The 13,184-nt window shown below is 44.0% G+C and overlaps 1 protein-coding gene across 2 annotated transcripts in view; it reads right to left on the bottom strand.

The window, feature by feature from the left end:
* The window catches only part of LOC144937541 (gamma-aminobutyric acid receptor subunit gamma-2-like), a 174,046-nt gene that overhangs the window by 66,422 nt on the left and 94,440 nt on the right, over positions 1-13,184 (bottom strand). For both annotated transcript variants that reach the window (XM_078864799.1, XM_078864800.1), the window contains exons 7-8: positions 11,972-12,109; positions 3,638-3,790 (exon numbers count right to left, since the gene is read on the bottom strand). In XM_078864799.1, the coding sequence (XP_078720925.1) occupies positions 3,638-3,790; positions 11,972-12,109 (291 nt within the window). The remainder of the gene's footprint in view (positions 1-3,637; positions 3,791-11,971; positions 12,110-13,184) is intronic.

The raw sequence follows: 13,184 nt of genomic DNA, 5'->3' as shown, positions 1-13,184 counted from the left end.
GTCTGACGGCTTGACCTGACAGCCCGGAGATCGAGACACTCCATGGTTTGTCTAGCCTAGTGGGCTGTGCGCTCACATGGCTCAGAGAGTGTGGTCCCGTCATGCTGTGTCTGACAGCTTGACCTGACAGCCCGGAGATTGAGACACTCCGTGGCTTGTCTAGCCTAGTGGGCTGTGCGCTCACATGGCTCAGAGAGTGTGGTCCCATCACGAGACACTCCGAGGTGCGTTTAAACAGTGGGCTGGAGATTTGTAAGGTTCAGGTGGAGTTGTCCTGTTACGTTGGGACTGTATCCCTCAGTTGTTAGGGGGCATGTTGTGTAGTGAGTGAACGATGGGTCGTCTCAGCTCGGTCGGTACAGCTATATGCTGCGATGCGAGTCTTGGAGAGAGACTGGGTCGTCTCAGCTCGGTCGGTACAGCTATATGCTGCGATGCGAGTCTTGGAGAGAGACTGGGTCTCAGCTCGGTCGGTACAGCTATATGCTGCGATGCGAGTCTTGGAGAGAGACTGGGTTAAAATCCCCCTGATATGGCCGACGCGTGCTACTGGTTGTGACGCCGCGTCGGAAAGGCGGTGGGGTGGTAACATGGAAATTCCCCCCCCGATATGGCCGACGCGTGCTACTGGTTGTGACGCCGCGTCGGAAAGGCGGTGGGGTGGTAACATGGAAATTCTTCCCCCCGATATGGCCGACGCGTGCTACTGGTTGTGACGCCACGTCGGAAAGGCGGGGGGGTGCTAACGGGTGACTGTCATGTCCGAAGAGCGGAGGCGAGTGTTCGTTGAGTGATGCCTCAGGAGGGTTTGGTTCTCGTCACAGGAGGCAGTATCTACCTGGCACCTTGGAGTCGCCGGTTATGCCGACCGGCTATGGACTGGGGGGGGAGTGGAGCATGCGTCAGCTACTCCTGCTCCTCCTGTTCTGACTCCTGGGGGGAGGGGCCGTGCCCTTTGGGCCGCTTCTGGTTCCCCAGGCCCGGCCACATGGACTCGTTGAAGACTGGCTGCTCTACATGCCTCTCAGACTCCTTGCTCATTGCCTACGCCGTCGTTCCAATGGCCACACTCACATGTCAGTGCATGCGTGATTCTCACAGGGGGGGGCTGTGCTGGAACGTAAGTGGGTTAGCCAGTTTTAATGTATATTTGTTGTTAATTCCCCATTTTCTATGCAGTTCCCTTTTACCCTCGTCGATTCTGTATATATTACGTGATTGTATTTCTTATCAGTCGCCGGTCATTTATTGATGTTGCTGGTTCGGAGGCACACCTTTTCGATGTTTCACAGTTGTGTTACAGCCGGGGACGGCTGTGTGTTTATACAGGGCGGGGTGATGTAGTGACATAGAACGGTCACTACTGTGTCGGCCTGTACGAAGGCTGGGGGCCCCAAGGGGGTGCCTGGGGGGTCACGTGGTGGAGGGATCCGGACCTTCCCAGAGGTGGGGGAAGTGAGGCGTGTCCTGGGAAGGGAGGCGTGGCCTGAAGAGAGCCAGCCACGCCGGGGCGGAGCCAGCCACGCAAAAGCAAATATATAAGCGTGGTGTGAACGCAGAGCGAGGCTGTTGTACTGTACTCCGAAGTGAAGACATCATGGGTCGTCGTCCTGGGCCAGGCAGGCCGTTGCCTGCCTGGTCCAGTCTGTGTCGCGTTCCAGAGTGTTAGTGAGTTGAGGAAGGTGGTCACCACCTCATGTACAGTGTTATATTACTTACCGTTTAATAAATAGTGTTGCCTCCAAGCTGTGTGTGTGTGTGCACCTAATTCGAACCCACTACACATGTATGTTGCTAATAGCAGCACTGGTGAACGAACTGCACTACCATCTCTTCTGCACCAAAAGGGGAGAAGTCGAGTCCAGCTAGCTGCCACCATGTAGAGACTGTCTCTTCATGCATGTTCAACGAGCCAACTATCAGGCAGCAGTCTGGAAGTGCCGTCTGCAGGCTAACCCTGTGGTGAGCATGGATAGACAGACGATGATGGCAAGTTGGCCATTTACTGGATGCACTCCCCACCCACACCAGATATGGTCTTGGAACTGGTAGCATGCAAGTGTGTGCGTTTATGCAAAATGACAAATTGCACATGCCTGTCAAATTGACTGACATGCACAGACATGTGCAGGTTACAGACCTGCTGTAACCAAAAACTGCAAGATGATCCAGAACCTGACTTTGACTTCTGGGAGTCAGATGACGAGAAAGACGAACAGTTTGATGAGTGACACAGGGTGGTGATTCTGATAGTATTACTGTGGTAGTAGTATACATTTATGCACAGTGTGGTGATTCTGGACATGGTTACCCTTGTTAACACCATCTAAGTACGCACATAGCTTGATAAAAATGATGTAACCTTCTTCACATATACCCATCACTAACTATATATATATGGGATGACATGTATCATTGACTAAGTATATGCGAATGTTAATGTATTCCTTATTATCCTGTGTTTTCATTGTGTATTTAAACCAATAAAGACCAGTTTGTGACCTAACTGGCTTTGGTCTAGGTAGTTTTTCAGTAATAATGCCCATTTTATTGTTCCAGACGCCTGTCATAGGGTATGGGTATAAAATTCATGGTAACTACAACTAAGCTGCCACTCCGCAAACGTTATCATATCAGAATATGTCCCACACACATGGAGGATTTAAAAAATAATTACGAGACTTTGCCACCTCAGGTGGAACCAATAAGTCATTTTTTTGGTCCAGGCCCATTGACTAAAAACTGGGAAAGGATTTTCTACATGCTCTTGTGAATATTTTCCATTCCTTACACCCTTTCCATTGTATTTGTTGATATCCATTTTTCTGATCCATATTTCAAAGTAGGCAATATGCATTCAAATACTTCCAAGCATAACGGATAATTGGAAAGCATTGCAGAATGCTGCATGTACACGATTATCCTCATGTAAATAAAAACATTACAATTAATGACAATGGTTGTTCAGTAACATACTGCAAAAACACGCGATCTAAACTGCCCACGGTTTCTCCCCTTTGTAATGTTTCAATGACAATAAGAAGATACTAGCGTGAATTAGATTTTCAGCAGGGACAACACCAAATCTTTTTCTTTGTTTTCTATATACAACACATAGTTCGATGTAATTTTAAATACAGATGTATGCATCTCCCTTCCTGCGTGGGAACTCAATAAGTGCTTTGTGCCTGCACAACAACTGGGAATGGTTATATATACAAAGACAAAGATCCCTCGTATAACCAATAACAGACTGTTGAGACAAGTACTGTTCGCGAGCACCTATGAAGGCCGGCACGGCACACGAGAGAGTGGGTGGCCAGCACCACGCCCGGCCGCCTTCGTCTCCCCAGTGACGATGTTTACAGATTGCGCCAGGTACTCATTTGAGGCCGAGCCATCCTAGGAGAGGCCCAGGACTGGTTTAGATAATCATCACTGGTTTTGGTGGCCGTGATCAGGAATCGAACTCGGGTCGCTGAGTTAGTAGCGCAGAGCGCTACACAACCGCTCCTCCTATATATATACACACACATATATAACAATCAACAAGAGTCTAGTTAAAAAATACATCCATATATAACAAAATCATGCAGAAACATTAACACTGACCAAAGTCATCAATTATGGGACTCACCGAGGGATGTTCTGGCGGGAGTGGCATCTTTGTTGATCCAAAAGGACACCCATGACAGCACAACGATCAGTATGCAGGGGATGTACGTCTGAATGGTGAAATATCCCATTCTTCTCACCAAATCAAAATAAACCGTCATGACGATGTAATCACCTGGAAAGAAAGGAAGTGACAAAATGACAAAACACCATAGGCTTACTTGTTTAATAATTCAAGTGCACCCACCACCAATATATAACAACCAACAAGAGGTCCAGCTTAAATAATTCACAAGAGTTAAATACAAGGGCAGTGCTGAGGTTGATAGGTCAGACTGAAGACCTATATGCAATATTGGTGAACTGGCTATAATGCCAGATTTTAATTCGTAATTGTCGGTGTTCACAGTTGACATGAGACATGCAATATTTCAATACACTTAAGTCACAAATTTAGCAAGAAGCTGCAGGTGTAATCTTTGAAAGTCTTTACATTTTTTACGTGCATAAGCAGCCAAAAACCTTTACAAAACTAAAGATGGTGCACCAACTTAATATAAGGATGATCTAAAAACCCACAGTAGGTGCACTAATACATTACTGGTAAGAGATACATTTGGACAGGTAAAGTAAAATGAAAGTATACATTGTGTTTTACCATATCGTTCACAAAACATTGACTTATTGCACAATAGAAAGGTATCCTGTTTAGTATACAGACCAAAGGGGTAAGCGATGTCAGTAACTACCTATCATGGTTGTATTTACACAGCCCATCAAATACTCATTTTAAACCCAAGTTAACCGAGGGAAAATCCATTACCACATTCAGATATAACGTGGCAGGAATGTGTGGGGTTAGGAAGCAATCCAATACCGCTGGGATCATAAGGTGGTGCTTGGTCCACTGCATCACTGCTCTTGCACACGCACACAACTCCCACATCCTCTCCCACATCCTCACACACACAACTCCCAAATGCTCACTCACACACAACTCCCAAAAGTGGCCTTGCACACTGGTGGGGCCAGCACAGCCAATGCCGGGTCAGTACAAGCATGTGGTGGTGTGGTAATCTCTACGCACAACCACTTTTGTCTCCCCAATGCTGATGGGACCAAATCATGGCCATTTTAGAGGCCAAACAATCAAGTCAGGAAAAAAAATTACATTCATCATATACACATTGTCTATCATATCCAATACCATTATGCGTGGCTCTGATTGGTTGTCAAACGACGTTTTAATTCAATGGAGGCCGAAGCAGTCATCCAATTTATCGAAACCACTTACAAAAAAAACATAACACTGAAGAGATGTGCAAAGTTTTGAACTTCACAAAATATTTTACGAAAACGTAAGTTGAAGAAGTGAAGATTTTTTTTAGTATTAGCCATTCAAGATGTGCTGACCATCATAATTGTAGAATGGCATAAAGAAGCCTACATAACAAAATTATGGACAACAATTAAATAAGATCTGAAGGGATATTACCAGAAAACACAGCGGGATGTTTTAACAAATAAAAAATGTTAAAGGCAGATCTGGATAACGATTATGAAACCGATGTGAATGAGAGCAGATGATTTGGCACTGTTGGAAAAGCTCAAATTGACAACAGAAAGCTGCAAACCCACTGTGCCCAATCAAGAAGGTTTTCTATTAAAGCATATAACCTACATTGACACGAGATCAGCAACAGAAACACATGGATCAGAAATCAGGTGCAAATAGCAACCTGGCCACAAATGATAGGTCAATAAAGTGCCAAATACTCTAAATGCACGTTTATAAATGTGGAACGAAAAACCGGAGGACCCAGGGAAAAAATTCCGCGACCACGGGGAGAACATGTAAACTCCAAATATACAGGTGTCAGTCGGGATTGAACCCACGATCTCCTGTGGACTAGGTGAGGTAGTTAACATCTCGCCACCGCGACGCCATTGTGGGCTTGAGCAGGAGACACCACTAGAATAGCCGATGGCCATTGGACAATACGAGCAATGGAATGATCGCCAAAGGAGAGGGCGCTGTGGAGAAGCACAGTGGGAATGAGGCAATGCAATGGGTTTCAGGTGCAGAAATGAGATGGATCATGGCATTGTAAGACAGTGTGGAGAGGCCTTCATCCTGGGCATCATTTTTATGTGTACTGGAGGAATCCGATGAGCTATAAAGCTCCTTTTTTTGCACAGACATCCAGTGCAGATTGGTGATGGTGGGCCCCAGGCAGAGGCGTAGCTAGGGGGGGCAGGGGGGTACATATGTCCCCGGGCGCCAAGGTAAAGGGGCGCCAAATTGAGGCTTGCAACGTTACATTATAACTTATTGCGGCGGGCGCGGCAGCCTGAAACTACTGCACAAATCTACACCTCAACCTAAAAGTTTATATATCCCGCCACACACAGCCTACATGTCATGTAATTACATTTTGGTATGTGATTAAACGGGGGGGGCGCCAATTTTATAGTTCGTCCCCGGGCGCAAAATATCCTAGCTACGCCACTGGCCCCAGGACCAGTTCAAATATCGCTCGCCACCAATGTTGGCCGCGGCTATAAATAAAACGCAAGTGGTCGAGGTTCCGAACACAGTGGGCTAACCATTGCATCACCACTTCATCCCTGCATATAATTATAATCATATAAAAGTAACTGCATGACTAAAAATCCACCCCCTCATCCCAATACCCCCAGGTGTCAAGTGCTCATCACATTCAATAATAAAGGTCATCCTAATACAGTCACATGATTCTTTTTCGATTTAAAGCTTTCGTGACTGCAGGGATTCATCTTCTTGGTTCTTTCGGTAAAGTCACGTAGAAGGGAAGTAATAAAATTATAAAAATAAAACAATAAAATAATTATCACGTTTCGGCTACAACGCAAGCAGCCGTCTTCAGGTGAATAATTATTTTATTATGTTTTATTTTTATTATTTTATTACTTCCCTTCTACGTGACTTTACCGAAAGAACCAAGAAGACATATGATTCTAATTAAAAAAAAGAGTGGTGTTGTAGTTATTGTATAATTTATAGGAAATTAGTTGTCACAGTCAGAAGAGCACTCACAATGATATGCAAACCACGAGCAACTTGAGCACCAATTTGCATGCATGTTTAAGATATTTTGGAAGGATTATTTTGATTGGATAAATGTAAGGTTGGACGACAGTAAAGAATAATGTGCACCATGTTTAAACATCGGTTAACCATTATATTGCTGGACAATGGTGCAGCACAAGTTCAATAATGTACAGCCCGATCTGGCGTTAAGTCTGCTTTTAAAATGCGTTTTAATGTTAAATCTGATCGCTGTATTAGAGTAGTGCATTGTCATTTCTTTGAATACATTGCCTGGAGGAATGTGCATGATTAGCAGTTAACCACAGGGTAGATTGTGTTGAAAAATCTGGAACGGTCCCATGATGAACGGTCTTGTTATTAACGTGATTATTTCTGGTATCTATAAACGTATTGCTGAATTTAATATTGCGATTGTGCAAACATTTTAAATCTATATTAATTAGAGCAAAGTCGCAAGTCCAAATACCCTTTCATATAGAATCATGTATTTGTAATCTCCTTCGGAAGCCCTTAGTCAGAGGTAAAAAATGCGATATTTCTATGGCAGTGCCAAAAATTATTTCAATATGCATTTAGTGCACATGAACGGTTATATTTTAAACACGTGCAATATAATAACTATTAACTTAGTGTGACCTAGATGCTGTCGGAAATGTAATTCCTGCACCCACCTGATTATATTTGTAGTTTATTGTACGCTGCTACATCATGATTGACAGGAGTTGGCCAATCCATGCCAATGTCAAAGAGAAAATTTGAAAAATATTAGTAAAAATAAACTGCCATAAGGCAGCCTCAGCAACAGCATATCAGGCCAGGATGACATTTCCCTCGCTAACTGTACCCATTACTTCGGCCCCTCGAGTTTAGGATGCTGTTAATTAATAACACCAAAGAGTTCTAAATAAGTGCATAGAATATTCCGTATATGGCATGCACGAACACCTAGTTCGAGACCCAAAACCTCCTGGCTTTGACATTCCCTCGAAGACACCGGTGGAACCATGAACCACCGCAAATAAACAACATGTCGCTGTTACGCATCTCCTCCATTGATGGGATATTAAAGACACAAGTCACGAGCAGTGCGATTATGGCCACCGCAGCCTCTTAACTACGGGTCCCGCAAAGTAAACAACCCGTCGCCTGCTCTCCGTTTCATTGCGTTTGAAGCGGAGCTCGACGTTGTCGCTGCTGCCCATCACGGCGCAAGAATGGACGCGACATCATTGCGCCCTTGCACAATATTGCACGGAGGCACTAAAAACCACGGTCGTGACAATTACCGTGCGTGCGACTCGGCCCCGCCCCCGCCGCCGTTGACGTCACCGCGCCATGATGTCACCGTCTCAGAAGCCCCCCCCGCAGAGCACGAGCGGGGCGCATTGTCGTCCCCCGTGAATGTAAATGAGCTCGTGTGCGGATGATGGTGAAGTGGGGGGTGTTGACGGTGAACGTTTGCCACTGCCCCCGCGCTCTTTCTCTCCTGCGCTGCTGTTACATCCATCCCTTCTGCTCCAACCCACTCCAAGCGCGAGCTCATTTCATTAGTCGCGTCCCACACCTGAACGTTTCATCGCCTCGGGTTATATGCATAGGCACGTTTAAATTAACTTTTAAGAAAAAACGACAAATATTAATACATTTGGAATGTACGCCTTTTCTAGCAATACGCAATCACTACTTTTGCTTGAGCTCAAAGTTGCTGAATTAAGGTCTTACGATTGTGGAGCCTACTGAGATACGGGAAACAAAACCTAGAGCATATCGTATACATATGGCGCCTCAAATGAAAAGAGTAGAGCTGCATCTTCCTGCGGGTGAACTAAAAATAACTCTCCCCCTGTGATGAGTCACAGAGAATTAATGTAGATGGACAGTGGCTTGGCTGATAAAAGTACAACCAGGCATCAATCATAAAGAGCAGGTAACATGTATAGATTAGCTACTGCGTAAACATAGAACAATATTTCTATTTTTGTAATGTTTAATAACCGACAAACAATCCTTATTTAACCATTAGACAGCACATTTAAATGCCATATTCCTTTTTCATGGAACAGCCGAAACAAAAACTCTCCGAGGAATGGATACTATATTCGCAGACAAGAGAGTTGAAGTTTGTTTGGTTGGATGACCACGTTTGTGGAATGGGCAAACAGTGACTTCCTTATGCATTCACGTTTGAACGTTATAATTTCACGGGGTGTGTCCACTTTACAGATCATGCTTCAGAGTTGTTTAGGGGAAACTAAGAGAGATTCATCTTAACAGTTTATTACATGAGTGCAATAAAATTGTTTGAATGTTTAACGTACGTTGTATCGCAACTCTTCTCATGGAAGTTGTGTCATGAAGTGAAAAAGGCCTTCCGGGGAAAAACAACAACTTCAGGCAGCACGGCGTTACATGTCAAGGGAATGGCTTTTGAAGCCACCACCCTTTAAAGAACTATTTTTATGGAGGAACTTCAATAGGCCTCTCTCAGGCAACGCTACTACGCGGTGCCCTTTCTAGTGCTTTAGAGGATGGTTTGGCACTTATCAGTCACAGGGTGCACGCAGTTGGTCCACCCCGACACCGGGCGAGGCTGAGTCGAGAAAGAGGTACGCATCGCGGTTTTATCGTGCCATCTCCGGCTATATCGGGCCCGCGAGACACAGTGCACTGGTTTAAAATCTCAAATGTTGCTGCCAGGATTACAACTGACAATCTCGACAGTGCTGGCTCAGTCTTCCAACAAAAGCGTTAGCCTCCTCATTGAACCCAGACACTGATGTTTAATTTCATTTCATGATACCAGGTGCATTTTCTCAATATATTTATTGCCCCATATGTATTTAATTTTGGGGATAAACAAATGCCCTCCAGAATGAACAGAAACGGCAAACAATTAATTAGCAAGAATGTAATCATTTTCGCAAAAGTAATGTACACCCAAATGAGATGGACTAATTAATATGATACTCTGGTGGCTCGTAAATTTACTTATCAAATTGTGCTCAAATAACACCATGAAATATGTATTCTCATAGGCGATGACAGTGTACCCATCCGTCAGCATGCATGAACATCTCAAGTTGGATGATTTCCCATCTCGTTATAAGAAGCTGCTCGTAGTTCTATATTTATCGTGCTGAAAAAAACTGACAAAATTATAGCAAGGAACATTTTGATATTACAAACTACAATCAAACACAATCATCCCCGTGAAGCAAGGAAAAATAGGGCCTTATATACGTAGGCTTTCACAGCCAATATCATGATTCATAACACTGTGTAACACATTTTTTTTTCATGGGTAGTAACTGTTATTTTCAGTTTTCTTATGCCTCAAAAGTACAGAAAATGACTATTATTCCCCGCAAACTTTGCTTTTGTGACCAGGACAGTCATATTTTGAAATGTACCTATTTTCAATGAGAAAACGTGTGCATTTGTGTCATTCCTTCAAGTAAAGTCCTGGTCACAAAAGCAAAGTTTGTGGTGAATAATAGCCATTTATTTTCTATACGTTTGAGGCATAAGCAATTAGAAAATAACGCTTACTATCCAGGAACAAAAAAACGTGTTACACAGTGTAATAGGTTTCCTTTGGGTTGTCGTCATGTAGGTACAATGCCAACTTTTAACCATGACCTTCCACCACCCGACAGAGCCAATCAAATAAATGTCACGTCATGGGCAAAATGTGCACAATTTTTTGGTTTATTAGCAAAATCAGAATGTTAAAGGACTGGTATGTACAACGTGTACAGGACTGGTATATACGTGTACAGGACTGGTATATACAACGTGTACAGGACTGGTATATACGTGTACAGGACTGGTATATACGTGTACAGGACTGGTATGTACAACGTGTACAGGACTGGTAAATACGTGTACAGGACTGGTATATACAACGTGTACAGGACTGGTATATACGTGTACACGACTGGTATATACGTGTAAAAGACTGGTATATACAACGTGTACAGGACTGGTATATACAACGTGTACAGGACTGGTACAGTGAGGGAAAAAAGTATTTGATCCCCTGCTGATTTTGTACGTTTGCCCACTGACAAAGAAATGATCAGTCTATAATTTTAATGGTAGGTGTATTTGAACAGTGAGAGACAGAATAACAACAACAAAATCCAGAAAAACGCATGTCAAAATTTTTATAAATTGATCAGTTAAGATCCGAAATGGTTTATTACGTCCTTCCAATGATTGCTGAGCCAGAATCCATCTTCGGATCTTAACTGATTGTTGTTCACGTTTACGGTGACTTTCAGACCGCAGTCCACTCACTGGCATTGACTGTGTATCTTGTGTTCTCCACAGGGAATGCATTATTTGCTCCGCTGCGGGTCTTCTACCACCGCTCTCCCATTGACATGTTTCGTGGCTTCTACATACTATTAACATTATCTCCCTTTGTTAATGCTACCCCCTACCCCCTCCCTTTGATGCTGCTAATCCTGCATAATGCATGGGCATAATATGACTTTGAAACCCCCCCGCCCACCTCCTACGCATTTCCCATAAATATGCTAAATTCCTCTTGATATGCAAATTATTTTGTTAAGGCGCTCTTCTTCCACCTCCAACCCAACTTATATATACGCTCCAAGCTTGGCAGTGTTTCATTCATCACCTGAAGACGGCTGCTTGCGTTGTGGCCGAAACGTCGTGAGAATTATTTGATTATGTTTATTTTTATTATTTTATTACTTCCCTTCTACGTGACTTTACCGAAAGAACCAAGAAGGTAGGTCCTAAGATGGGATATCAGCCATCGAACAAAGACGGTTACCGCATCGTACGCTTTCAGATCCGCTTCTGCGGCCGTCTGGAATGCTCTTCCTTCCGATATTAGGAAGACACTGGAGCTATGCACTTTTAAATAATCTAGATTGAATACTAATTTATTTAGAACTGCTTTTGTGTTTCGTTTGTTGTCCTTCCCCTGCACCTCTGATTAGCACGGTTGACAACACACGGTGCAAAAGAAGTTCAACACTTACATGAATTCCACATTACCCTGCCTTTGGTCAGTCTTCCCACGAAGACTCTCCACAGGGTGGTGCTCATTTTATATCAACCCCAGAGGGATGATGGGCTGCGTTGATCCCAAACCTACGGGTGAACTCATTCACGACCTTCTAAATCGCGAGTTGTGCGCTGCCCCATCGCCGCACGTACGGATAGCGCACATGAATGATACAGTACAAGCCACGGGCTTTCACGTGAAGGTGTGATGAGCAAGGGTCTCACCGGAATCAGTCGACAGGATATTGGTGGTGTTCCTGAGGCCCAGGAAGGAGAACTGGTAGAGCTTCCAAGAGCGTTGGTTGGCAACTTCCACAGAACTCTTGCTCCATTTGTAAAGGATCTCATCCTTGGGATAACCGTCTGCAAAAGCAATGGTTGGGTGCCATTGCACTGATCACCTACTCGCTAATATCATGAGTAAACGTTATAATATACACATGTATCTCTTAGATCATAAATAATAGACCACTATAAAACACGTGAATATACTGTACTGTCCATCATAGATGATACTCTACTGTGTATATACTGCATATATAGGACACAAATATTTGTACAATCATTTCACGTTTGCTGTGTGTGTGTCAATCGACACCCTTGCAAACGAGATGTTCCATCTCAAGATACTTCCGAGTTAAAACATTTTCACAAATTTTATTTAAGTATTTAACTCTTTGAAGAATGTTCCCCTTTTGTTAGGCACTGTTTGGCAACGGCCTACGCAGCGCCTTAAGGGTGTGGGTACAGCCATTGGCTGTACCCACACCCTATTGGCGTAGGCGCACCGCACCTCGTACTCATTTCAGGTCGAGTGGATGGGACGAAGGCTACAGCAGGGCCCAGTAACCACTCTGACATTGCCTCTTGCACAGTTTAAATACCCCAACAAAGACAAAGACCCCGTGTATAGCCTTAACAGATTGTTAGGGCAAGTGCTGTTAGCTAGCACTTATAAAGCCTGGCACGGCACGAGGGGGTGGGTGGCCAACAACAACGCCCGGCCGCCTTTGTCTCCCCAGTGGCGATGTTTACACAACGCAGAAAGTACTAATTTAAGGCTGAGTGTCCCTAGGGGAGGCGTAAGACCGGATCAGATAATCGTCACTGGTGTTGGTGGCCATCACTTGGAATTGAACTCGGGTGGCCAAGTTCATAGCGCAGTGCGCTAACGGCTACACTACCGCTCCCCACATGCACGCACGCACCGTGCCCATTACACTACACCGCATAAATAACGATAGCGCATGGTGCTTCAACTTGATAGACAAAGGAGGCATTGATGCAAAATCATTACCTCTAAGAAGTTACCGAATTATAATCAGTATACACATATACCATGCAGACAATGCATTTTAAACAAATTTTATTCATGAAAAACATGACCACATTTTTAAAAATGTGCAAATAATTGACATTGCACGTTCACATGAACTAC

The sequence above is a fragment of the Lampetra fluviatilis genome, chromosome 19, assembly GCF_964198595.1.
Source record: "Lampetra fluviatilis chromosome 19, kcLamFluv1.1, whole genome shotgun sequence".
Classification (NCBI taxonomy): Eukaryota; Metazoa; Chordata; class Hyperoartia; order Petromyzontiformes; family Petromyzontidae; genus Lampetra; species Lampetra fluviatilis.
The sequence above is the reverse complement of the archived record's forward strand: the minus strand, read 5'-3'. Positions and strand labels throughout refer to the sequence as shown.